This window comes from Schistocerca serialis, chromosome 1 (genome assembly GCF_023864345.2).
Source record: "Schistocerca serialis cubense isolate TAMUIC-IGC-003099 chromosome 1, iqSchSeri2.2, whole genome shotgun sequence".
Taxonomy (NCBI): domain Eukaryota; kingdom Metazoa; phylum Arthropoda; class Insecta; order Orthoptera; family Acrididae; genus Schistocerca; species Schistocerca serialis.
In genome coordinates, this window is record NC_064638.1 from 717276276 (window position 1) to 717303029 (window position 26754).

Here is a 26754-nt window from a genome sequence, read left to right on the forward strand (position 1 = left end):
AAGGGACACCCTGTACCCAGTTGCTGAGCATGGTTTACTGAAAGATTCAAAGGATCCTGTGTGCATGTTGCACTACATGGGTTATTTGGATTCTCTCTCCCAGCATTATTTTCCCTGAATGCTGAGGTGGGAACTTGCTCTCCAGCATATTCACACCCAGTCATCCTCCCAGTATTAACCTTCGCGAACAAACTCCCTACCCTACTTATTTATGTATTTGCATGTTTCCATTGTAAATTTTGCTTATGTCTTTGCCTATCCTCCCTCTTCATTGTTTCTTTTCCTTTCTTTTTTTTCTATTTTCCTCGTAGTTCCTAATTTCACTGTTCATTCCATTTATCATTTATCCTCTGAGTCTTTCTTCACTTCTCACTGTCCTATCAACTCTGGATTGAAGTTGCTGCAGTGCTTGATGTACGAACTTTAATTTTCTTCTCTCCTCTTCATTTTTGTCTCTACTCATTGAAAAACAGGTGGATCCCTCTCATCTTGGGGTCTTAATGACCTGCTCTTCCTTCACAACTCTTACAAATATAACCCTCTTTCCCCTTTGTTAATGAAACTAACAGTTCTGAAAGATAGGAATAGTTTTTTCTGCTTTTATTATAGCATTTGGGAGTATTGAAATTGTGCCTCCTGAAGGTAAGTTCTGACCAGCCAGTCCTCATAATTTAACATTTTTCTTTTGATACTCTAATACACTGCAATTGTACCCACTTAGACACTTGAAGTAGATGATCTTCCCTCAGAAGTACTGAGATCCTTGCACAAAACAACAATGACAAAATAATTCCACTTGGTTTGCGGAATATATGAGATGGATGAAATAACCTCTGACTACCAGAGGTATCTATCTGCTTCTAAATCATACTCCATAAGCCACCTAACGGTTTGTGGTGGAGGATACATCTGGTACCACTAAATTAACCCACATACCCTGTCCCACTCACAAATGATGCATGGGAAGAAGTATTTTCAGTAACCCTCTGTATTAGTCTAATTTCTCAAATTCTCTTATTCTGGTCATTTCTTGAGCTTTATGTTAAAAGAAGTTATATGTTCTCTAACTTTTCTCAGAAAGTGCTCTCCCAAAATTTTAATAGTCAACCTCTCCATGATGCAGCACATCTGTCTTGTAACATGTGTTATTGGAGTTTGTTATGCATCTCTGTAACGCTCTTGTGCCGATTAAATGATTCCACCCGGAAATGCACCGCTCTTCGTTGGATCTTCTCTATATCTTCTAACAGTCCTACCTTGTAAAGTTCCCATATTGATGAACAACACTCGAGAATTGGTCAAACAAACACCTTATAAGCTGCTTCCTTCGTGGATGAGTTACATTTCGTTAAAGATTCTTTCTTTGAAGCTGTCTGGGACCTGCTTTTCCTACTATTTGTTTTATGTGGTCATTTCACTTAAGGTCGCTCTGTATAGTTTTCATAGATATATTTATGGTAGATACCATAATCATCAATGGTGTAGTTTTGCAGTAGTGGATTTCTTTTCCTTTGTACCTGCAATATGTTACATTTATTTGTGTTCAGGTTTAACTGCCAGAACCCGTGCTGTTTGTCAATCCTGTGCTGGTCATTCTTCAAACTGATGCTGTCTCCTGGCATTGCTACTTTCCTATAGATAACCACATCATTTGCGAACAGTCTTAAAGAGCTGATGCTTTCTGCTAGATCATTAATATACATTGTAAACAGTAACGGCCCTATCACACTTCTTGGGTGTACTCCGGAAATTACCTTTGCATCAGCTGATTTTGTTCTGTTAAGAGTGACGTTTAGTTCTATCTGCAAGGAGATCTTGAATCTAGTAGCAAATCTGATCCAATATATGAGCAAGCTCTGTGGAATGGTGTCAAATGCCTTCCTGAAGTCAAAGAACACGGCATCAATCTGAGTGCCATTGTCTACAGTACTATGGATCTTGTGGAGGTACAGAGCTAGCTGAGTTTCACAGATCTCTGTCTGTACAGATCTCTGTTTGCAGAATCTGTTTTGACTTTTGTAGAGGAGATTTTCATTCTCCAAAAATGTCATAATTCTTTAGCATAGAACATGGTCCATAATTCTTCAATAGATTGACATCAATGATATAGGCCTATAATTATGTGTGCCTGTCCTACTGCCTTTCTTGAAAACAGGAATGATGTGCACTTTTTCCAGTCATTTGGTACCCTTCATTGTTCCAGTGATTTCTGATAAACTGCTGCTAGAAGGGGAGCAAGTTCTTTCACATAGTAGAATCTTATAGGTATCTCATCTGGTCCAGATGCCTCTCCATTACTAAGTGATTGGAGTTGCTTTTCTACCCATTGGTCAGTTATTTCAATATCTCCAGTTTTTATTTTTGTACAGTGATTGAAAGGAGGTACTATGTTATAAACATCTGCTGTGAAACAATTTTGGGAGACCGAATTCAGTAATTTGGCCTTCTCTCTGTTATCTTCCATTTTGGTGCTGGTATGTTCACTGAGTGAATGAATAGAGGATTTAGAACCACTTACTGATTTTACACAAGACAAAAACCTCTTAGTGTTTTTACTAAGATTAGTTGAAAAAATTGTACTATCAAAGTGATTGAACACTTCTCTCATTGTTCTCGTTACACATATCTTTCCTTCATTCAGATTTTGTTTGTCACCTAAGCTTTGATTTCTCTTCAATCCGTGATGAAGCTCTCTTTGTTTACATAAGTGTTTTCTAGCATTGCTGTTAAACCATGGTGGGTCTTTCCCACTGCTTAAGAACTTGCTCGAAGCATGCTTGCTTGTCTTGAGGCATATTCAACAATGCTTTTGAATTTTTTCCATGTGTGCTCCACATCTTCATTTTCATCACTGAAAATTTATTGTTGTGTACTCAGATGCTCTACAATTTGTGTCATGTCACTCTTACTGAACAAAAAATATCTTCCTACTTTTCTTAACATTCTCTGTAAAACCTGTAGTCATAGTTGCTGGTACCTTCCTTTACATTAACTGATTAGATAAGTTCAGATCTGTTTGTTGCTAGGTGGTCTAAAATGTTACCTTTACATCAGTTCTCAAACTGTTCAATAGCATGACTGACAAATTGGTCAACCCTGTTACAACAGCATGATCAGGAAAATTATTAATGATATTCTGCAAGTTCTCTCTGAAGCTCTACCACTATGGCTCCTGACACTGGTGGTCTATAAAAGCATTTGATTACCTTTTTTTACCATTGTTTGGTGCTTAACTTCAGCCAGATTAATTTACATTCAGAATCTGTGATAACCTCACTAAGTATTATTGAGTTCTTTACTCCAACAAATATGCTACCACCAGTGATGACTAGCCTATCCTTACTATAAATATTCCAATCTGAACTTGAGATTTTGTTGCAACCAACTTTCTGATCCTACTACTATCTGGGAATTATGACCTTCAATAAGTGATACTAATCATAGAACTTTTTCTTGGATGCTCCTGCAGTTTACTAATATCATATTACCATTATTTCTCTCTGATCTGCCATAGTGAGCATTCTCTGAGGTCATTGTGGCTGATGTAACTTCTATTTTGGCAGGCATTTCGTGTCTGATCCCAAAGGGTCTCTCTGTAACCTAAAAAACCCATATGTACACATCACACATACTCCAGTACCCTAGTAGCTAGTTCCTGCTTATAGTACACACCTTACTTATTAAGAGGAACCCTAAAACTCTGCACTCGATAGCTGAGGTTGAAAAATTTGCATCCAGTGCCATTACAGAGTCATCCGAGTCTCTGGTTTAGACCTTCCACTCTCCTCCAAACTAGAGGATTCTGACCAATTCTGGGTATGATGCTACAGATAGTCAGCTTAGCGTGCATCCTGCTTGCGATATTAGTTACCTTCACCAAATCGGCCACCTCCTGAAAGGAGCCAAGGCTGACCTCAGAACCTAAGTAGCATGTGCTGCTTGTGTTGATATGTGCCACTATTTGCAGCTGATTGCACCCAGTCAGCTCAGCAGCTGGCGGCAGGGCCACCTCCTCCCCATCGTGGATGAGACCCCCGGCAAACATACTGAGTACACACTAGTGTTCTTTCTACCCTGCATGGTATATCCCCCTAGGTGCTCCATTTCCTGGCCTATGTTGGAGCTTCTAATGATTAGTGTACCTGTCTTCTGCACTTGTCTGGACAGTGCAGGAAAATTGGCTGCTGGCCAAACAGTAGAGGCATGCCATACTGGTTCAGAAGTAATGTATTATCAGCACTGGGTAGAACCTCATACATGTTGCCAAGGTGTAAGAAGCCAGCCATGTGGCCTGTTTCCTCTTTCACCTTCCACTCAGTGACACATGAACCCACCACTGTCTGCCAGTCACTCTCAAGTGAGGGCGTACATGTCAGATGTTGCTTATCAGAAGACGCAGGAACAACCAGGTCACAGGGCGATTCCAACAGCACCAGAGGTGTCGCAGGTCTCATCACCTCCGCCCCGCTGTCACAGCAGCCAGTTCTCCTTTTACATGCTCACAACAAGTGCAATCCCTAGTCATATTGTACTGTGTTAAAAAACTTATATAAAATCTCAAAAAATACAAACAAAGCATTCAGGATTAAGTTAGAAAGTATTAACAGACCCCCGCAAGAGAGAAAATTGCCACACAGTGACACTGCTGAGGTTGCAACATACACGAAATATAATGAGGAATAACAACATGAAACACACACTAAGATATGCTCTGCAGAGCAGTCACTATAGTCTGAGACCACAAGATCTGCAAGCTCTTAAAACAGAAATAAATACCTCTACTGAAAATGGGTGTATCAATAATGAAATAAATCAAACTCCAAAGGAAGCAGGTGCTGATAGACATTAATATTACAGGATGATGAGTGTAATAAGTTTAGTTGCGAATACTTAAATGTGAACTAATAACAGAAGAATGGAAAGACTGGAAGGAGCTGACCTCGGAGGAGATCAATTTGGATTCTGAAAAAAACTAGGAACACGCGTGACACTGACCCTACGACTTAACTTAGAAGTGAAACTGCAGAAAGGCAAATCTTTGTTTATTGCATTCGTAGATGGAGAAGTTGTTTGACAGAGTTAAATTTTGAAAGTAGCTTGGATAAAATACACTGAGCAAATGGTTATCTACAACTCTTACAAAAACCACACTGCAGTTATGAGAGTCAAGGGGCATGAAAGGAGATGGGATTGTAGTGTATCCCTCATATTGATCTTTACGTTGAGTGAGCAGTAAAGGAACCAGAGAGAAGTTGGTATAGGGCATTAAATTTCAAGGAAAATAAATAAAAACTTTGAGGTTTGCCAGTAACTTAGTAATCCTATTGGAAATGGCAAAGGTCTTGAACGATGATTTAAATTGAATGTAAGTGTCATGAAAAGAATGGTTTTATGATTGATGACTGCTTTACTTACTATCATTCTGGCACAAGACGTGACAATTGGCACTAAACAAAAAAAGTGGAGGTCCTCCGCATGAGAAAATCCAATAAATTTTGGTTACATGATAAATCACACAAATTTAAATGTTGCCAGTTCAACTAAATATGTAGGGATTACAACTGTGAACAACTTCAATTGAAACCATCTCATAGAAAATATTGTGGGAAGGGCAAAACAACGACTGTAATCAATTTTTGAAAACATAATGGAACTGGATAGATAAAAAAAATCTCTGTGCCAAGCAGCAGCAGAACAACACGCATGTCTATAGGTTAAGGAAATGTGCAAGCTGTCAGTGCCAGTGGCTCCTTCTTGTGGAGAAGGGCTGAAGGGGGAAGAAGAGGGATGAGGAAAGAGGACTGGCAAGATTTAGGAAATGGAGAGAGTTTGGAAAAATCACTCACAACTTTGGGTCACAGGATACTTGCTGGATAGAAAAAGAAGGAAGTCTTTCCTTCTCTACCTGTCCGATAAGCCTCCCCCGTCCCGCAGTTCTGGGTGACCTCTTTTTTTAATAATGTTTCCCGTCTTTGTTCTTAATTGGATTATTAATTTCTTATGCTCTAATCCACCCTTACTTCATACTCGGTAGTCATCGCTTGTGTGGTGTGAAGGTAACTTAGTTCTAACTAGTGTACTATCTCTGACCTATTCTCTGTGGCCTCCCCCTTAATCTTGGTCTCCCTTCTTCATCACAACAGATGGGTTCCTCTCACCCCAGGATCTGAGTGGACTACCCTTCCTTTTTAACCTCCCTTAATCCATCCCTTTCTGGCCCCTGGGCAAGGAAGTAATAGTTCGGAAAGCTAGAACAGTGTATGTATCTTTTTATGTGTATGTCTCAACAATACTAAATATTTTTCTGTCAGAAGTAAGTGCTTTCCAGCAGCTCTGTTGCAAAATTGTTAGTAGTAATCCATATTCCTTTACAGACTGTAGTATTTTTATTTTCAATGAATATTTTATGTTAACAAACAGTGTACGTCTTCTTCCTACATTGGTGCAAAAATTGTGTCCAGTTTTAATAATCTAATGAGAAAAGACAAGAGGTAACCATACAGAGAAGGCATTATGCCATAGATAGGCAGTACGAGCAAGAACTATGCCATGGTAGCTCTGCTCATCACTTTTGTTCTCCTTCAGAGCACACATTGAGTTGTATATGTGCATGTGTCCTGAAGAAGAATAAAAGTTTGTGAGCTGAGTCAACATGTTTCAGTTACTAAGCTCTCACTGTCTCCATTATGTGGTGAGTTGTTATTATGACTCTTTGCATTCTTTATTATCTACCCAGGATCTTCAAACTTCATATGATTTACAGTTGTACTGTTTTACTGAATAACCTCAAATTTTCAGGCTTGCCAGAGTGCAACACTTCTGAAATTGCATGATTATTTTGCAATAGAAGACTTCATTATTCCACTAGCACTTCAAGATAAAATGTCAATTGCTGAAGAATTTTTGTCAGGTTCTGTTCCACACCAGAAAAAAGTAGTAATATTCCTTGACAAACTCTTGGAAAAGAGAGCACTCAGAAATGAAGTGGATTCAATAGCTGTGTAGGTATTTAAATTTTTGTCTTTGATACTGATAACTCAAACTATTGTGCTGCTTTTGAACAGAGCAAAAATATTTGAATCCTTGAGATTAATTAAAAGTGAAGTTGTGTGCAATTAGAGTTGGTATGTAGTTTGATTTTATCAGACCTTAGATGACCCCATTTCCATCTCCATTATCTGCAGTGGCACTTTATTTGTGATAGTGCTGTCATTGGTGCAAAATAGTAGTTTAAGAAAAACCACTACTGAAAAACTTGCCTCGTGATACATACATTGTGTCGTTCACAAGGCTGTATAAAGGACAAATGTTTGTAATTTATTATTTGAATTTGATTGAATATCTACTGAAAACACTGCACACTTTCTCCTGTTAATACTTCATTTACATATGCAGATCTTTGTATTAGTCAGTAGATCATGAAGACAAAATCACTGAATTCAGATCCACATTTTGTAATATAATAGAAAGAAACATTCCACATGGGAAAAATATATTAAAAAAGATGCTGCGACTTACCAAATGAGAGATATACACTCGTGCGCGCCTGCGCACACACACACATATCCATCCACACATATACAGGCACGAACAGACATATGTAAAGGCAAAGAGTTTGGGCAGGCTTGTGCCTGTATATGTGCGGATGGATATGTGTGTGTGTGTGTGTGTGTGTGTGTGCGCGAGTGTATACCTGTCCCTTTTTCCCCCTAAGGTAAGTCTTTCTGCTCCTGGGATTGGGATGACTCCTTAACCTCTCCCTTAAAACCCACGTCCTTTCGTCTTTCCCTCTCCTTCCCTCTTTCCTGATGAAGCAACTGTGGGTTGCGAAAGCTTGAAGTTTGTGTGTGTGTTTGTGTGTTTTTTATTGTGTCTATCTACCAGCGCTTTCTTGTTTTGTAAGTTGCAGCATCTTTTTTAATATATAAAGAAAATGGAACAAGATCGGAGACTGCATCACATTGGCAAACAATAGAAGGAACCTGCTTACAATGTCAGGAATATATCATGTACATCTGTGTTGAAATGACCAGATTATTCATCAATACTGGGATCATTGGACATAAATGATCTTTCAGGTTGAGAAAGGGAGAAGAATCAGCTGTGATGGAGAATGTGCTGTTTGAGACCGACTAAATGATAAAATTTGCTGATGCGTGGGTTGTCCCTGTGGAGAAAAGTTGTCATTCCTGTTTATTCAGGAAAGCTATAGGAATTCACAAACATGTCAGTTGTTTTAACTAGAAAGAAGAAAGCCTGAAAATAAATAGATTGTGGATTCTCATGTTGCAGCGATTATTCATTGAAGGCAACAAGGTGCAAACCAAGGCGGCAAGGACTAGGGAAATGCCCTCAGACATTGACACAACATGTTCATACAGTCTCTCAGCATGTGATTGACTCCAGTCTGCCAGCCACTAATGCCGGCCAAATGTCAAAAAATCTTTAAACAAATATCGATCAAAGACCCTGAGACAAAAGCCAACAGGCAATTCATCAAGTGGCCACAAAAGACACAACAGTTTTGTAAGAAAATAGATAGTTCTCTATCTTCTTACATTACTGTATTATTACACCCCTTTTTGCAAAAAAAATAGTTATTTGCATTATGTACTGGCACATAGCTTGTTGATGACTTTTGGACTTTCAAGTGGATTGCGGGATGACCAGAGAAGCTTATTGTGAATGATGTTCTTCCTTAGGGTTGTTAATGCATGATTTCTTCTCTACATCTCATACTGTTACTAAATTCTTGACACCTAATAACATTAGCACTCCTGATTTTGGTAAACAATTTTGTGTGATGTTGTGAACAGAAATAAATTTGTTGTGGACCGTTCTTGTGCTTATGACATTATTTACATTTATGATGATGGTGATGGTGGTGGTGGTGGTGGTGGTGGTGGTGGTGATGACGATGACGATGACGATGACGATGACGATGACGATGACGATGACGATGACGATGACGATGACGATGACGATGACGATGACGATGACGATGACGATGACGATGACGATGACGATGATGATGATCATGATCACAATCAGGATCATGATCACTGTTCTTTCTGATGACTGAATTCTGATACATAAAAAAATCTTCAGTACTATTTTTTTGCAGTTTCACAACAAGACTCTTTCCGAATGGTCTTGTTGCTGGTTTTAATTCTGTAGTGTCGGACTATAGTCAGAGTACTTGTGTTTTTCTTTGAAAATAAAGTTAGTGTGTGATGTAGGTGGCATTAGTATAGTTTATTTTCCAGTATTCTTTGGTAAATAAATCAATTGTGGGTGGGCATTGTGGGTTTGAACAGAAGATGTATGTGAATAATGTCCACAGATAAAATGGCGATAATAAATCTTTGGTGGAAACATCAGTTTTTAATTTTTGCTTGTTTCATTGCATCACTTCTTGAGAGTGTTGTAGCATTGTGAGTGTAAGCCTGTACTAGATGTAACAATGTTTCATACCGTATTATAATAATAGTGACATCAAAAAGATGATCCTTGTGTTTCAGTAAATTAAAAGTACCAGATGTTAAGTTGGATAAGTTTCATTACAAACCACTTAGCAAACTTGTGGGGAGATTAGTCAAAATGTACAATCTTCCGGAAGAAATTTGCCCAAATCTCAATCAGAGGAGAAATGAAGGTGCACTGCAGTTCCTACTTCACAAAAGATATCAAGATAATAGTTTAGGTGAGTATTTGCAGACACAAATGTTAGGTACTTGTACATACTTTCATTTTTTCTTGTGAAATTATTACCTGTAGTAATGAAGCTTGAGTCAGTGTAGCATTTATCTGGTAAAAACAATAATATTTTGTAACAATATTGTGAAAAGGAAAAATTGCTACTCACCATATAGCGGAGATGCTGAGTTGCAGATAGGTGCAACAAAAAGACTGTCACAAATACAGGTTTTGGCCAGTGAGGCCTTCGTCAGAATTAGATGACGACCACACACATACACACTCACGCAAACACGACACACACACATGAGTGCAGTCTCAGGCAACTGAGGCCACAATGCAAGCAGCAGCACCAGTGCATGAAGTGAGTGGTGACTGGGTGGTGGTAAGTAGGAGGCTGGGGCGGGGAGGAGGAGGAATAGTAGGGTAGGGGTGGCAGACAGTGACGTACTGTTGGGGAGCGCACAGAGATGAAATGGAAAGAGGGTATGGTAGCTATGTGCAGTTGGGAGGTTAGACAGAAGGCAGTGGAGAGGTGGGGAGGGGTGTGTGTAAAGTAGATAACAGTAGAGGGTGTGCTGAGTGATAGACAGCCTCATTTAAACTACATTTAAAATTATAATAAGCTGTTAGACAGCATCCTTCAGGTTTAGAAACACATGCGCATGCACCTGGCCATGTCATCTCTGGTCACTCAGACCGAACTCATGTTAGTAGCAATCTGTGGTATTTCATATTGTTGTTGTTCCATCCAAGATTTTCCATTGGTGATAACAAGACATATTCCAGGCTGTATGTAAGGATTTTAGTATTCTTGTACTCATTTTCCAGTGTTTTTTTTTTTTTTTTTTTTTTTTTTTTTTTTTTTTTTTTTTTTTTTTTCAGGGCAGTAATAATATCCTGCGGTATGTGTCATCAAATTTGTGCATTTTAGCTTAGAATTTCTTCACTTGATGCAAAGTGTCCTCATTTTCCTGATACTACTGCTTCCTCACATCATCAAAAAGTAAATAAAATAATAATAATAATGATAGCAATAAAATACTGAAAGGTTAAGTGTTGTCACATTAATTAAATCACATAATTTAAGTGAACTCTTGCAGTCATTGATATGAATTATCACCAACATATGGTGGTGACTTACCTGAAAAACATGGAAAATTGGAAATTATCAGGGCAATTTAATTTACTGGAAAAGTTAGACAAATCTCATGGAATTTTGAAAACTTCAGAAATTCTGAGAAAGACAGGGGGAAAGACATTTTCTGAGAAATTTTGTTTCAAATTATTCTAAAATCTTTTGGAAACAATCAGTTGTGGAGCCATGTAAGAAAAGGCGTAGAAGTACATGAAATTGTTATAGTCGGTGTTGCTCGGTCACAGCCACTTCTAATGTGCTTGCGGGCCTAAGGGATCTTCCCTTTGTCTGGGAAGTCCCTTGCTCAGAGTCTGTTTCCCAATGCATGACTTGACTCTGATGATAGACAATATTGTGAATGTGATGATGTATGATTGCGGTTGTGACAGTTCATGATTGTGAATGCTATTGAGTGTGGTGTGTGGGTAAGAATTTATGTAGCTGTGAATTCTTCATTCATATAGAAGCAGAAGTGGTTTTTTGGCTTTTAAATTAATTAAAAAATATAAAATGCATCTATATTTAAATATGTATCTTTTGTAGTTCAGTATTGAATATTCAGCTTTTCATTCTTTTTTTACTAATTCCTATTCAAAATAGTAATTTGTGATCATTCTGACAGTTTCATGCTTAAAGTCAACATTGACCATAATGTAAAGAATGTCTTGCTTGAAACATGATGTTTCATTGTCATCAAAACTTTTTGATATCATATTCCAGTGACAATAGTTCAAACAGTGTTTCTGAGAGAATTTTTCATGTACTTCAGTTTATCACATAATGACACAGTACGGCATGAAATGGAGACATAGGTAACGAAGACATTTCCAGTGGCAGAGAGACTTCTCAACTTACAGAATCTTTGATAAAACTATAAATCATAGCTGAATTTGGAATAATTGCTAATAACTGATGTGGAAATTAAAAAAAAAAAAGTCATTTGCAGCAAGTCATTTGCAGCTTTGAAAATTGGTGAAGTATAACTTGCTCTCATGTACAACAAAAGCAGGCTCAAGGAAATTTGGACTTTCAAACTTAAGAAACCTGGAAATTCTTTGATGAAACATTCGACCATCTTGCAACTTCTCCAGAGAAGACTAATAGCTATCTGATACGTTACGGTCAAAAAGAAAAGGTTATTTACATAAATTCTTCCATTTCCTCAATGCTCGTTATAGGTGAACGATCATGCACAACACATTTTATTTCCAGAATTAGATTTTCACTCTGCAGTGGAGTGTGCGCTGATATGATATCGGTATTATCAGATATCTCCATCAGATAAAATGAGGGCCATTTTACCAAAATTTAGTTTAGAACAATGGGCACCATGAAACAGAGCACTCAAAATGGATTGAACATTTAGTTGTGCTAATGGAGCACTTAATCAGAAAATAGAAACTCATAGTCCATAGAACAAATTGTTTATTCAAGAATAATTTAGCAGCAGTGGAATCTACCTCGGGATCTTTCAGGGACATTGTCTGGTTTGTTGCTCGATGAACCAATGCTGCATGTTGTTTGAAATGTACAGACTATTTTCTAACTGATTTTGCACTCACCTGTGTTTACTTTATTTACATCTGTTTTAAATCCATTTTTGGCTTCATTCAGTCACTTAATCCCGGATATGCAAATGAAATATAAGTGCCAGTGTAGTTTGCTGCCATAGCGCACACACTGCAGTTGTTGGGGGGGGGGGGGGGGGAGTGAGGCTTTCAGACAGAAGGGAAGGAAGAAACAAAATGAAACTTTGTGAGTTAAGATGGTGCATGATGTTATCTCCTGAGGCAAGCTGACCCATAACTATTGTAAATGGTCCATATCCTTTATACTGGCATTGGGATGGAATCAAAGTCCGAGCTGGTTGCACACATCTATCAGGGACATATCTGGGAATGTTACTGACCACAGGAGCACCTCAGCATCATGCGGATTGTTCCTAGGCACATGTGCAGTGTGCGAAAGAGCCTTGTGCTGTTGAAAAATGACACCATGGTACTGTCACATGAGAGGTAAGGCATGAGGATGCGGGGTATCCGTGGCTAATGTTATGCTGCCAGTTCACCCAATCACTAGCAGCCTTGTAATAGCTCTCCACACCATGATGCCAGGAGTAACACCTCTCCAAAACATTGAAAGATTGTTACCTCTCCCCAGATCACCAACTTACTAACCGAGGGTGATCATCTGGGGTAGTGCAGAACTGTGATTCATTGCTGAACGCAGTGTGATGCCATTCATCAGCAGTCTCTGCTTCCCGATCATGGCACCATTCAAAGTGCAACTGTTTGTCAATAAGTGTATTGTATAAGTGATTCTAGAGTCACTATGAATATTTTGAGAGAAGTCATTTTACTACATAGACTGATTTTATTTAAAAAAGTCACTTACTGAACAATTTGGCTACTAGCATATTTTACTACTCATGGGCATTTTCCAGCTACCTCTGCTGCCTGCATCACACTAAAAGAACTGATCATATAGCAACTTATATTCTACGCATGTGTACCGAGGAAGTGGCACCACACATTGCATCCTTAATAACTGTTTCCTACAATCATGGTAGTTATGGGCACATCTACCTCAGCGTATGCTGGAAATTGACTTCCTTCGAGGCAGCCATTAATATTGTGGGCCTATGCCTTTGCATGGGATGGTAATGTCCTAGTGCGGCTGCTGCAAGTCTCCGGCCAAAGATGCAGGGTTTCACAGAATGTTCCAGGGAATCTATTACTTGTTCTCAGGTGGCAAGTACAGATACAAGGGGGCTTTGCACGCAATATACTGATCTTGCCTGGTGGTAGTCAGATGTGATCTAATGGAACATTGATTATGAGTATGCCTGCTCTCACTTCCCAAGCAGTCCACCATCAGGCCGTAGTCACAGCCAAATACTCCACAAATCTGGACATTGCATGATTTGACCAATGACCAAATGGAGATCCACAATGAGGCCCCCTTCAAACTCTGACCCGTGCTGAGAACACTGTCTCACATGAGGCCGTGGCACATCAGTGCTTTTCACTGTGATCACTTATCTGACATTGTTCACGCCCCTTACACCCTGTCAGTGTAAAATTTCTAAGACTGTGTTAATAAGAATATAGTTAAAAGTTAAAATGGTGGTTTTAATGCTCAGGTGTTCTACTCAGTCTCCAGAGTGCAGTTGTTTGTAGGTGTTACTTGTACAGTCCACAGGGGGAAAAAAGAAAACACTTGTCTAGCAGATAGTTCGATTTTGTTTGGTTGCAGCATAATATAATGATAAATTCTAGGTACTACCATAGATATTAACTTTGGGGTTGAGTACACTGTCAGTTGGATTCAGACAATGGAAAATCTGGTATGGAATAATGCAGCATTATGAAAAGTATAGATTACTGCTTCCATATAGCCATATAGCGGAGATGCTGAGTCACAGATAGGCGCAACAAAAAGACTGTCAAACAAGTAATTTGTCTAATTCTGATGAAGGCCTTTTTGGCCGAATGCTTACCTGTTTGACAGTCTTTTTGTTGTACCTACCTGTGACTCAGCATCTCCGCTATATAGTGAGAATTTGTCAGTTGGATTCATATTTGCAGTAGAGCACACTTTGAGTAATTATGTGGGCATCCTGATGTAGTTTTGTCCTTGGTTTCCTACAGTCACTCAATGACACAGGGAGGGCTACTCCAGCAGGGTCATAGCTGTTTCGTCTCGTCATCTTCCTTCAGTTGAACTACTGGTGACAACAAATAACAGCATTTAGTCAGAGTGGATTTCCTCATGGCATGTGAATACACATGAAATATATTCAGTGATGCAGCAATGGAAAGTCCAGGATGGAATAACAACAATATTATGAAAAGGGTAGCATACTACTCACTGTATAGAGGAGACGATGAGTCACGAACAGGCACAAGAAAAAGACAGCTATAAATTTTAGCTTTTGGCTAAAAAGCCACAGTAGCTGGAGGCAAAACATATTATGGGTGACACAAGGACAAACTTACTGCTGAATGAATATATTGACACAAGGTCCTCATGGCATGGGACCAGCAAGCATACTGTTTATACAGATCCAGGGCACTGAGATTTAGCAGCAGTCAGATCTGGGTTGAGCCTCATGTGAACATATCACTCCCAAAATTCAGCAGTGTTCACACATCTTCAAAACTCTGTGGCCTGGCAGGCAAATATACCACAGGTATGGTTGTCAGATGTCCAGCTGTCCTATATAGTCAAACCTCGATATATCGAATCTCTAGGGAAGGCAAAATTCATTTGATATTTTGAGGGTTCAGTATAATGAGGATTGTGAAATAATAATAATAATAATAATAATAATAATAATAATAATAATAATAAGTTAAAAACCCACAATTTTTTTGTTATTGTATTTTGGTTTTTCTCATGTTTGCGTGTGATATGGGCCTGTGGTTAGTTTTATAAAAAAGAAGTCAAGATAGATTGTTATGCATATTTTTTCTGAAATAAACAAAAATTTATAAGTTTAAAAGCCTGGTGTACCACTCACCCGGATGTCATCAGTTATCCGGGTAGGCAACAGCTGGAGTAAAAGAAAAACAAAAAAAAGAAAAAAAAGAAAAAAGGGAAATAATTGGGAGGCATTGTGAGATAGGAAAAGATAGCACACTGGAACCAGTGTAAAGTATTCTCTATCTCTTTCAGTGCACAACACATTGCTCTTCCGCCTTCATATATGCACACCATTATAGCAAGTTTTCAGTTTAAAAGCAACTTTAATGCTAAAAAAACTTGAGAAAGTTTGCTAACTTTGACAAAACATTGTTATAACAAAGCATCACAAACATCTTTAGTTGCTATTCTTTGTCCTGTTTTGAGTTTTTTCTACATTTCCACATAAGAATATCTAGAAACATTCTCAAAAACCATTTCATACTGCTTTCACTAAATATTTGGGTTCTAGTCAAATCATATTCCTTCTTAAGTTACATCACAATGACCTCACTTCCATTTACAACAGGTAAGTCTAAATTTCCTTACTGTTTAATAAAACATGGTCAGTTACATTGTTATTTATATTTTGTCCTTATCAAGCGCATTCTCTATCTGTTTCTTTCAATACAATGTGTTATGGACAAACATTTCCGTAGTACCTCTCATTTGCTGCTCCTCTTCGCAAAAAGTCTGTTAACATATGACCTTTATCATTTCTGGCACTGAACAATATTTCTTTTGTTTTACTTTGATTTTGAATGATCATCTAGTAATGCAATTAGCTATCATTTATCACATATGTGTATAAAAATCCTACATCAAGATCACAATTTTTCTTTACTGATTACCAGTTTTGGCTCATTTCCAAATCATCTTCAGACCTAAGATCACAAAGAAACATGAGACCATGTTGTGATCTGCGCCCTGCTTAGTGACGTACCAACCAGGCCTCCACTTCATCCTTGTGGCAGATGCTTCACTGTACGGATTGGGGACTGTACTGACTCATAGACATCATGATGGCTCCTGCTCAGACTAGGTGCTCTCAGATAGAGAAGGAAGCTTTAGCCATTGTCTTTGCTGTGAAAAAATTCCATGTTTTTCTCTATGGTACCAAATCGCTGGCCACTGATCACAAATCTTTGGTTTCCTTACTCAGAGACCTTCTGCATCATTACCAGATAAAGCAGCACATCACTTTCCACGTTGAGCCCTTTTCCTTTCACAGAAGAAATATGAGATTCATTTCCACCCTGCAAATCAAGCAGCAAAAGCTGATGCTTTTTCCTGCCTGCCACCCGGTCTGAGCCCAGGAATTGCTCAGCCTTAGTTCTCTCTGTGTATTGCTACAGCTTTTTGTGTATGTAATTGGTTCCTGCTGAATGTTACTAAAATACTGTGTTCAAGTTGTTAATGCTTCCATGAAATAAAGTTGTGTTCAGTCTACTGGTTCTGTTGTAATTATACCTAGTTACAACATTTTTATTTGAACAATTATTTGTCTGTTTGCTGTCAGTACTTCTTCTGTAATTAGGACCTATGAATTGCTTTTTGTGCCTATCTATTGCTCCAATACACTGATGTTGAAATATTTATCATTTTAGCTGCATTGTTTTCAAACTGATAGTTTGGTAGTTGATCCTAAACATAAAAAAGTATGTATGTAGACAGTTGGTGAGACCCATTATAGATTGATTACATGATTGATAATCAATCATTGGAAACACTGAAAACAATAAAATATGTAGGATTCAGAGTCTGAAGTGATAGAAAGTGGAATGGCCACCTAGTACCATTTTTAAGGGAAGACTGCCAGATACAGAGTCATTGGGAATATCATGAGGAAATGTAATTCATCCAAAAAAAGGAGGTGACTTGCAAAACTCTAGTGCACCAATTCTAGCTACTATAAATATCACTACTACTTCTGCCCAGTTCAAGATTACTTTCATCAGTGAATATTGTAGGTGTAAGGTGAAAATATTAGAAGTAAACTATATTTTTAGATACTCCACTGATGAGATATAGTGGCTCTGTGTGCCGCCACTATTTTGCAGCAGTACTAAGTAAAGTAGCAGAGCTGCCACAAGTGCCGCAAGTGCACCACGGATGCCAGTAGGTGCAGAGTGGGCCGAAACATTGATACATCAGATGCAGCAATAGCACTGTCCAGTTTCCACATTGCAGGACAGGAGCCAACACTCGCATTACCAAAGATGCAGCAGATGGGGTGCCGACCTCGACAACAGCAGGCCAGTTGCCACCCTTCTGGCTACTGCCCTGTTTTGGTGTATGTGGTTGGAAGCAGTGCCTTCGCACAACAAGTGGGTGCCAAAGCTGTATAAATACCAATAATTTTTAGCCAAAGACATCTCAGACTGCCAACAGGCGAGGTCCACACCTGGTGATAGGGGTGACAGCATTTTGCAAGCCCTCACTACGAGGCTTTGGGCTTCGCTACCGATGAGCTGACCTCTAATTGTAAATCCACGCCCATGGGCTTTACACCTTCCAGCTGGTGGGCCATCTCTGGGCTCACTTTAGCTGCAGCTGGGCTTTGTTTGCCTTGGAGGCTCTTGACCGGGGCTGTGTAGCCACCTAACCACCTGTATTTGTGCAGTCAACCTGGTGCTGTATGCCTCTGTTCATAGTGATGCACACCACCACTGGGGCTGTCTTCCTGTGAAATAATGGCGGCAGGCTTCTCGGTCTGCAGGGGCGCCTGTGCCGTGAGCTGCGGAGTGGCACAGTGACCATAGACGGTCTGCCACAGATGTTACATGTTGGCATTTTGGCCTAGCTGGTCACTGGGTGCCTGTTGCATGAGCACCACTCACCTCGCCACTGTCAGCATACTTGAGGGGCATTGCTACTATGGGACGACTGTATTTTGAGTAATCATCAGACAACATTGATGACAATCAACCACCTCATCTAAACCTAGCCACTGTAGAGGCCACCAACCCTGGGCCTCTACACATCTAATAAGTTATATGCTGCACAAAAATTTAGAAAATGTTCTCACACTTGTGCATAGATTCACTCTAGATGCAGATAGACATACACAGATTCTGTCACACAGATACCTCATCATATAAGAAATTCTGCCTTTCTCCCTTCCTCCCTCTGTGTGTGCACTTGTGAGAAAAGGGGGGATGGGGTGGGGGACATGCTTGCTAAAATATTAATTTCCGTGTGGTTACTGTTACTATTAACTTGAATGATTTACCGTATTTTGTGCCTCCTGCAGAATCTGACTCCTGATAAAAGGCAGAATACTGCAAAAATACACTCTTAAATTAAATTAATTAATTGTAACTGAGGTAGAAAACTGTTTAATTTATTGCATTGTAACTGTCTAGTTCCAGACACTTTCGGATGACTTGCTTTCGATTCTGTTTTGTGCATTTTACGAATGATTTATCAAGCTGTTACTGGCGTAGTTTACATAAAGTTGTGCAATAAAACTATGATACAGTCTGTGTTATTGATGATACAATTACAATGATTTGAAATGTGTAAATTTTGGGAACGCTGCTTCTTAACAGCTTTTCTGTTTCTCATCATCAATATCAGTTATTTTGGGTAACAATCATTCAAGAAGCAGTTTGAATCAATTTTACTCAAAAATTAAATGTCGTTTAGTATTTTAAATTATAAGAATATCATTTTAATTTCAAAGCTATTCATGTGGTCAGTGATTCTTGGGATAACAATTTCTACTTAGGTACTGATAGCTGGCGAGAAATGGTACGAGAAGCAGTACAAGATGATGTACGTTTACAAGAAGAGCTTATTGTTTTAGTAAATTTAGCAAACGATCCAGAAGAAGCTCTGTACTGGACTAACTATTATAACATCCCACAGAGTAAATGGCCTGAAAATGTAAGAATATATTCACAGGAAAGGAAGTTAAGGTAAAAAAAAAAAAAAAAAAAAAAAAAAAAAAAAAAAAAAAAACATGTTGTTTAAACTTTTTACTGTTACTTCAACAGTGTTTTATGCATAAATAAAGTGTTCATATGTAGTGAGTGTGATTAAAGAAGTGACAAAGGATCAAACTTATCAAATCCTAGTTTGTCCATTATAAATAAGATTATTCATGACTTATTCCTCATTGACCTGTAGTAAATGTCAGAATTCTTCTTTGAACATAGTTAAATTTCATTCCTTCCCCTATCAAACCTTTTCTGCCAAAGTAGTAAGTCTTTCAACATAGTAAATAGGAAATGAAATAAACAATAGTTTACACAAGCTGTGTGTTCCAGATTACAGACATATAATCAGTGACACTTTTTATATTTTTATGTTCAGTTGCGAATCATAAAAAGGGTGAATTAGAATATCGAATGTGGTATTGTAAAGAAGTCTGTTGGCTATATAGGATTAAGGAGGGTATGTTTGAGAAGTATTTTCCTTGAAATAGTAAAGGAAGAGGTTAGATTTTGTAAAATGTGCTTCGTTAAGTGGTTTAATGTACTTACAAATACTTCCTGAATATTTGGGAAAGGGCAAAGGCACATCATATCTCACTCATGCATGATTCACCTTCTGATTGGGTGTGACCCTTATCTGGAGCGCCTCTTCAAGAATGAATAACTAGAGGGAAGACCTGGAAATGCAGAATGGGTGTTTGCCCGTGTCACTAAAAGCCCAATGTGTGGATTGATGTCAAGTACCCTCCACAATACGCTTCATAGGGATTTCCAGATTATGTGTGTAGATTTAGATGGACCCTAAAGATAGTACAATGAAATAGAGTAAATGTAACAGTTAAAGATCCAGAGTTTTGGGTACTTGGGAGCAGCATGGCAGATAATATTTCTAACTGTTTGTATAGTGACTCCATCTTTAGGTATCACGGTGATCCACCAAATAGGTTCTGACGATGTACTAAACTAATTTTATGGAAAAGTGGAAATTAAAGTAGTAAATGGTGCAACTGTTGACTTAATTAGTGGAGCAGTACTTGCAGCAATGTCTGAGGACACAGTGTGTTGCAGTTGGATGCCACCTTTGGCAGCTTTGTCATGACCATGGTGACCACCTCTAGGGCCTCTGTCATTGCCTACTGATACCTCTTCATGTGTAGGCAGTGTAATGGATGGCACTGGACCATATATCTGGTTTTTAAAATGGAGTATGTGGTTCCTTCAGTATACAGGGTGTTTATAAATGAGTATCAGGGTTTTAAGCTTTATAATGTTTGTTATATTAAACTTACAGTTATAAATGATATGTAAAATGAAAGAGCAACTCAAACAGTTTTACCAAGAATTTTATAAATGTTCAGTGTGATCACCATTTGTCACAGGGCACACATCAAGTCTGTACCCAAGCACTGGAAAGGGCAAAGGCACATCATATCTCACTCATGAATGATTCACCTTCTGATTGGGTGTGGCAAGGGGCCCAATGACAGGGCTTGCTTTGCATGGCCTCCATCTTCACCTGACCTAACGCCATGCGATTTTTTCCTTTGGGGCTTCATCAAGGATCGTGTGTACGTGCCTCCACTACCAGCAGACCTCCCTGAATTAAGAGACGGAATTGAAGCAGCTGTTGCTACAATCACTGAAGACACACTTATCAGCGTTTGGGAAGAACTCGGCTCTAGACTTTATGTGTGCCATATGACAAATGGTGTATACATTGAACATTTATAACGTTCTAGGTAAAACTATTTGAATTGATCTTTCATTTGACATATCATTTATAACTGTAAGTTTAATATAATAAATATTATAAAGCTTTAAAACCCCAATATTCATTTATAAACACCATGTATATAATATTGTTTTTAATTATCTTGTTCGCAAGAAAGTTTGCACCTTAATTTCTAACCTGATCTGTTTATGTGTAGCAAACAAATGTTTTGATTTTTCGCTGTACATAACCTTCATTTTTGCCTCATTTCTCATAAGTATACTAGATTCCATCTGAACTCCTTTAATTCCTCTTCTAGCTGTACTAACACATCTTTGGATCATAGAATTCTGGAATTTATTGTCCTTAAGTAAAGGTAGTTTTAACTGATTAGGCATTGTTAAACGAAGATATATGCACACTATTCATACAGGCCAATGAAAGCACAAGTTGCTAATAGGAATAATGAGATGGGTCAAATATAGCAAAATGGAACAATTTTATAAAGATTTATAAGGGAAGTAGGTGGAGGAAAATGTCAAAGCTATGGTTGTGCACTGCACATCGCTGTATTCACTTTGTTTAGCGAAAGATCTTGCTTCCTCCTGAAACCTCTAGTATATCTCATTATCAGTCTCTTTGGAGAATTATTTGTTTGCAGCGAAGGGTTGTAAATTTATCAGTATCCTTATGTAACTGTAAGTCCGCATATATTCTAATTTTTGTCAAATTGTGCTCTTTCTTATTTTTAAATTGGACTTCTGCTTTTGAAAGATGTTTTTATATTTCTTGTTAAAAAAATCTATAATGAATTCACAGTGCAAAGATTTGGCACAGTCTTTCTTAACATTTCCAAGTAGCTGGGAAATGTAGCCTACTTTTTACTGTTTATTTTTCATGCTTAAAAAAACTTGACAAGGCAGGAAGACAGGAAGAAAATTCTATTTTACCCTGTGATTGTTGTTTGGTATCTTCTTTTTTTTAAAAAAAAATTCATAATTTAAATGGTGACTTATTTCAATTTTTACCTAATTATTCATAAATGCTAAAATAAAACAGTGTCAGACGATCTTTTGTATTTCACCTCACAATGTGTTTAGAGAGTTTACACTCTCATCTTCAGGCGGTACAATGGTATTAAGCTAAATTTTTGCTAGCTGGATGCAGCCAGTATAAAAAACAATCTGTTCCAGTGCACAGAACCCTATAGTTTGTCATAAATGTAAATCTTTAACTGGATTTGTCTCATGGAACACACATCAATAACATACTTCATCTACATCTACATGCAATACACTGTACAGCATGTGATGGAGGGAACCCCCATACCACTACTAGTCATTTCCTTTCCTGTTCCACTTGCAAATAGTGCAAAGGAAAAGCGACTGTTTATATGCTTCCATATGAGCTCTAATTTCTTGTACCTTATCTTAGTGGTCCTTATGTGCAGTGTATGTTGGAAGCAGTAGCATCATTTTGCAATCAGCTCCAAATGCCGCTTCTCTAAATTTTCTCAATAGCATTCTTCAAAAGAATGTTTCCGTCATGTCAAGGATTCCCATTTGAGAGCCTGAAGCAAGTCCGTAAAACTTGGTCAAACCTAACAGCAACAGATCTAGCAGCCCACCTCTGAATTGCTTTGATGTCTTCCTTTAGTCCGATCTGGTTCAGATCTCGAACACTCGCGCAAATTAAAGATGAATATTTTATGTTATTGGTTTATGTCTATGAGACAAATTACTGGAACAGATTGAAAAGGAAACCAAAACAAACAACTGGCTGCATGCAGGTAGCACAAATGTAACTTTACATCAGTGTGCCACCTGAAGATGAGAGTGTAAACTCTCAAAATATGTTGGGGAATGAAAGAATGAGTGACTGATACAGATAATTTTTATTTCGTCTTTTATTATTATCATAAAAAGTCACAGTTCCTACAGTTCCTTACACCAGTCCAACATGGACAATGTAAGGCCAACTGTCCATGATGAGATGAATGTTACTTCTAGTAATAAATTCACTGTAAGAGATTTTGTGTGATTTAGTTCTATTGTTAATACTCTCAAATAACTATTGTTCTTTTAATACATCCTACATAATTTGTCTTCATATTTTTACAGGCTTCAGCGTGAAAAATCTGAAGAAACTGAAGAAAATTGGGACAACAGTTTAATTACGTATCATCAACTAGCTTTACCCTTTGACAGTATTATATTTGTAGATTCTGATGAGAAGCTGCAACTTTTTATTGAATCTGTAAAGAAAAATCATGTGAGTCAAATAATTTAGAAAATGTTTACCCACTTTCACTGTTTTCCTTTAGAATATAAACATTGGAAATATGTGCCATATATTAGTTAGTGTTGATGAGCATCTGATAGTAGTCATGAGCATATTGTAATTGTTCATAGCTTCATGAAATGATGTCAGCTGTATTCATGTGTGAAATCTTGTTGAAACTGACATCTCTTCAATAGAGAGAGTTTTATGTTTTGTTTTAGTTAAGGGGGACTTCCTCTGAATAGCGTCAGCAGAACATGTTTAATGATTATTCAAGGTATGGCTTTAAAGTAACAGAACTATTGCTGTAAAACATTTTATCACAAAAACATGCTTATTTAGTTATTGAGTGTGAGACTCAATATATTTCCCTCCTATCCCTACAACACACAATTTGAAATTTCCATTGATGGAAACAGTGGTGGGAGTCTTCCCCTGTGAGCTCCTTGATGTCGTGTGCCACATTTTCTTTTACTGCTTCAGTGGACTGAACTCTTTTCCCTTGTAATGCAGAGTTGATCTTGGGGAATAAATAAGACACAAACAGTGCTAAATCTGATGAATAAAGTGGGTGTTTTAATACTGGGATGCTGCACCTTGTGAGAAACCTCTTAACAGACAATGCTGTATGAGCCAGTGCATTGTCTTGATGGTGAAACCATGACTTATTCTCCCACAATTCAAGTCTGTCTCTCTCTCTCTCTCTCTCTCTCTCTCTCTCTCTCTCTCTCTCTCTCCCTCTCTCTCTCTCTCTTGACACCCCCACCCCCCTCCTCACACTGTGTGGAGCAAGAATTTAAAGGTAGTAATGTTGATTAATAGTTTGTCTTTCAGGAACCCAGTGAAGATATCCAGTTTCAAAAATATCGAAAAAACAATCGTCATTGCTTTTAATTGTGATTTGCTCATTCAAGATTATTCTCCTCTCGGTGAAGCTGAGCCCTTCCAATGCATGGATTGGCACTTAGTTCCTGGATCATAAGTGAAAACCTAAGATTCATTACATGTTATCACTCTTCCTAAGAAATTGGGATCACTTTCAATGGTATCCATATTGTCAGTATAAACATATCACGAGCTTCTTTTTGTTCAGTCGTGAGATTTTTCGGCACCAGTTTCACACAAACTTCTCTCCTGTTAAACTGGTTATGTAAAATTTACTTTAACACATTCTTTGTAAATTCATGCAGTTTCAGCAATCATTCGAATATTCAACAAGTGGTAAGAGAGAATCAGATTACCTACTTTTTCAATACTTACATTTGCTTTTGATGTTGAAGGCCATTACAGGCATGAATTGCCTTCAGCATCTTCTCAGCCATCTTGGGAATGTGTGAATCACTCAAAAACTCATGATAAACTGTCTTTGCAGTACACTTATTTTAGTAAAAGATAGGTTTTAGTAGCAGTTTTCCCATGTTTCGTATGAAACTTCACAACAGTTTGTTGCTCTGTTATTACACTTATCATTTTCCTGGCAAGACAAAATAACATCTTTTACACACAAATGAAGGCTGTGGCCATACTGTTTTGTCTACAGACACCAGAGATGTCATTTGACTGAGAAAGCTTCATGCTTCACAGCTATTGGTTTTTCATCTTTGTGCATGCGTACTTACTATGTGACAGCATCAGTGTCATTATTTTATAGCCACACCTCATATGATCACATGTCAGTGCTTTCTATAATACAAACTGTGAAGGAACAAAGCATTAATTATGTTAGGGTACTATACATTATTTACATTATCATCATCATCATCATCATCATCATCTAGCATTATGTAACATACGGAAAAAGTGCACAGCTGATCTAGATGTTTAAATTTGACGGCCAGGTACCATCATTTACCGTCACTTCATCTCTGTCTTGCTAATCACCGTTAAATGCATGGAAGGGACAGTTCTCCAAATATTCTCTTATTGTCTGTTCCTCTGCACCACAGTCACATACATTTTTACTGTAACCTTTCTTCTTTAAGGTGTGGACAAATCTCCCTTGCCCTGTTTGGATGGAATTGAGTCCTGCCCATTCACAGTGGAGAACACCAGACCCTGCAAACTTGTTCACTACATTTTAAATTAGGTCTGTGTGGTGGGGTGAATGTTCATTCCATAGTTCTTTCCATTTCTTGGTGACATTGAAAATGTCTTGGACTTGAAGAACACACCAAGGTGATTTTCACGACTTCATGTGTATAGTTGGTGGTCTCTGGAATGCACAGTTTGACTATGTTCTTAAAAAAATTCTGTCTTCTTAAGAATTTGTGATTTGACAGCTTTTCTTTGAGATCTCGAGAAGCAATACTGCACGAAACAGGTAACCACTAAATGGAAGTTGATTTTACAGTGCTAATAATCATCCTCAGGCTCATTCAGGCATATTTTATTTGCATGTGTGCCACGTTCTCTTACAGGACTACAGTTTGCCATTTGAAAACACGAATGAAATTGCAGCATTGCATAGATCATCTGCCTTTGGTCCCCAATTGTTTTCAGTCATTTTGTGGAGAAGATTTACTCTTAATCCAAACTTCTATTACAGGTTCATGCAGTACTGCTTAAATAACAGTGTCTGTCTGAGAGGATGACACACGGGTATTTAGGGAAGTAGTTATGGGAAACTTTCATCACATCAAATAGTACCTCTAGCTTACACTGTGCCTCTTTATTATGTTGGTGCAATGTTACAACCTCGGTTTGCTTGTGTCTGGCTAGAATCACCATTTATAAAAGTACTCATTCAATATAGTAAAGCCACTTGAGAGCTGTAGACATAAAAATGAAATGGAATAGAGCAGAGTCTCATCCTAGAAACAGACCATTGTTCAGGGTCTTCTATCTGCTGGCTTTTCCATTCAGAAATACTGAAAAACATTGATCAGAGAGTGGTTTGTTGAATAAAGGTGCTACCTTCAAACTTGGAATTACATCAACAAACTTGAGCCTCAGATCTTCTCTCCATACGATCCAGCTGCTCTCAAAACCACAAAAGCTGCAACCAATTTGAGGCCTCTCTGAAATCCAGGTTCCATCACTGTTGTGTCAGCTTGATTGAAGCAGTCTTTTTCTTTTTTTCCCTAAACCGCCCTATGCAACAAAGATTGTTTTATTAATGGCTTCTTTGATGCTATTGAGAATAACCTCCCTGGTAATTTATGTGCCGTCCTCATTAAAGGAAGAGTCCAGTAGTTAGCAGTTCCTCTTTTACCTGGTTCCAAAGCTGTAATTCCATTACCTTTCTGAAAGTTTCTGGGAAGTTTTGCAGTTCACGTGATTTCGCCAAATAATGTTAGGAGCCATTGTTTTTCTGTAGGCTTACAGTTTTGAATAACTTCAAATACACTCCACAAAATCTAGCAGTGTTCTTACTCTTCAGTATGCTCAGAGCTGTTGTGAGTTCTTACATGTGAAATTCATGTTCTTAGTGACATGTACGTTGTAAATGGTATCTCTCTGCATATAGTAGTTTAGTCACAGTTTGTTTAAATTCTATACATAATGAAGTCTTTGAAACTTTTATTAGT

At 38.1% G+C, this 26754-nt stretch overlaps 1 protein-coding gene across 4 annotated transcripts in view; it reads left to right on the plus strand.

Moving 5' to 3' along the window:
• The window catches only part of LOC126481186 (exonuclease mut-7 homolog), a 232865-nt gene that overhangs the window by 69308 nt on the left and 136803 nt on the right, over positions 1 to 26754 (plus strand). For all 4 annotated transcript variants that reach the window (XM_050104787.1, XM_050104778.1, XM_050104804.1 and 1 more), the window contains exons 6-9: positions 6799 to 7001; positions 9522 to 9703; positions 19029 to 19218; positions 23068 to 23218. In XM_050104787.1, the coding sequence (XP_049960744.1) occupies positions 6799 to 7001; positions 9522 to 9703; positions 19029 to 19218; positions 23068 to 23218 (726 nt within the window). The remainder of the gene's footprint in view (positions 1 to 6798; positions 7002 to 9521; positions 9704 to 19028; positions 19219 to 23067; positions 23219 to 26754) is intronic.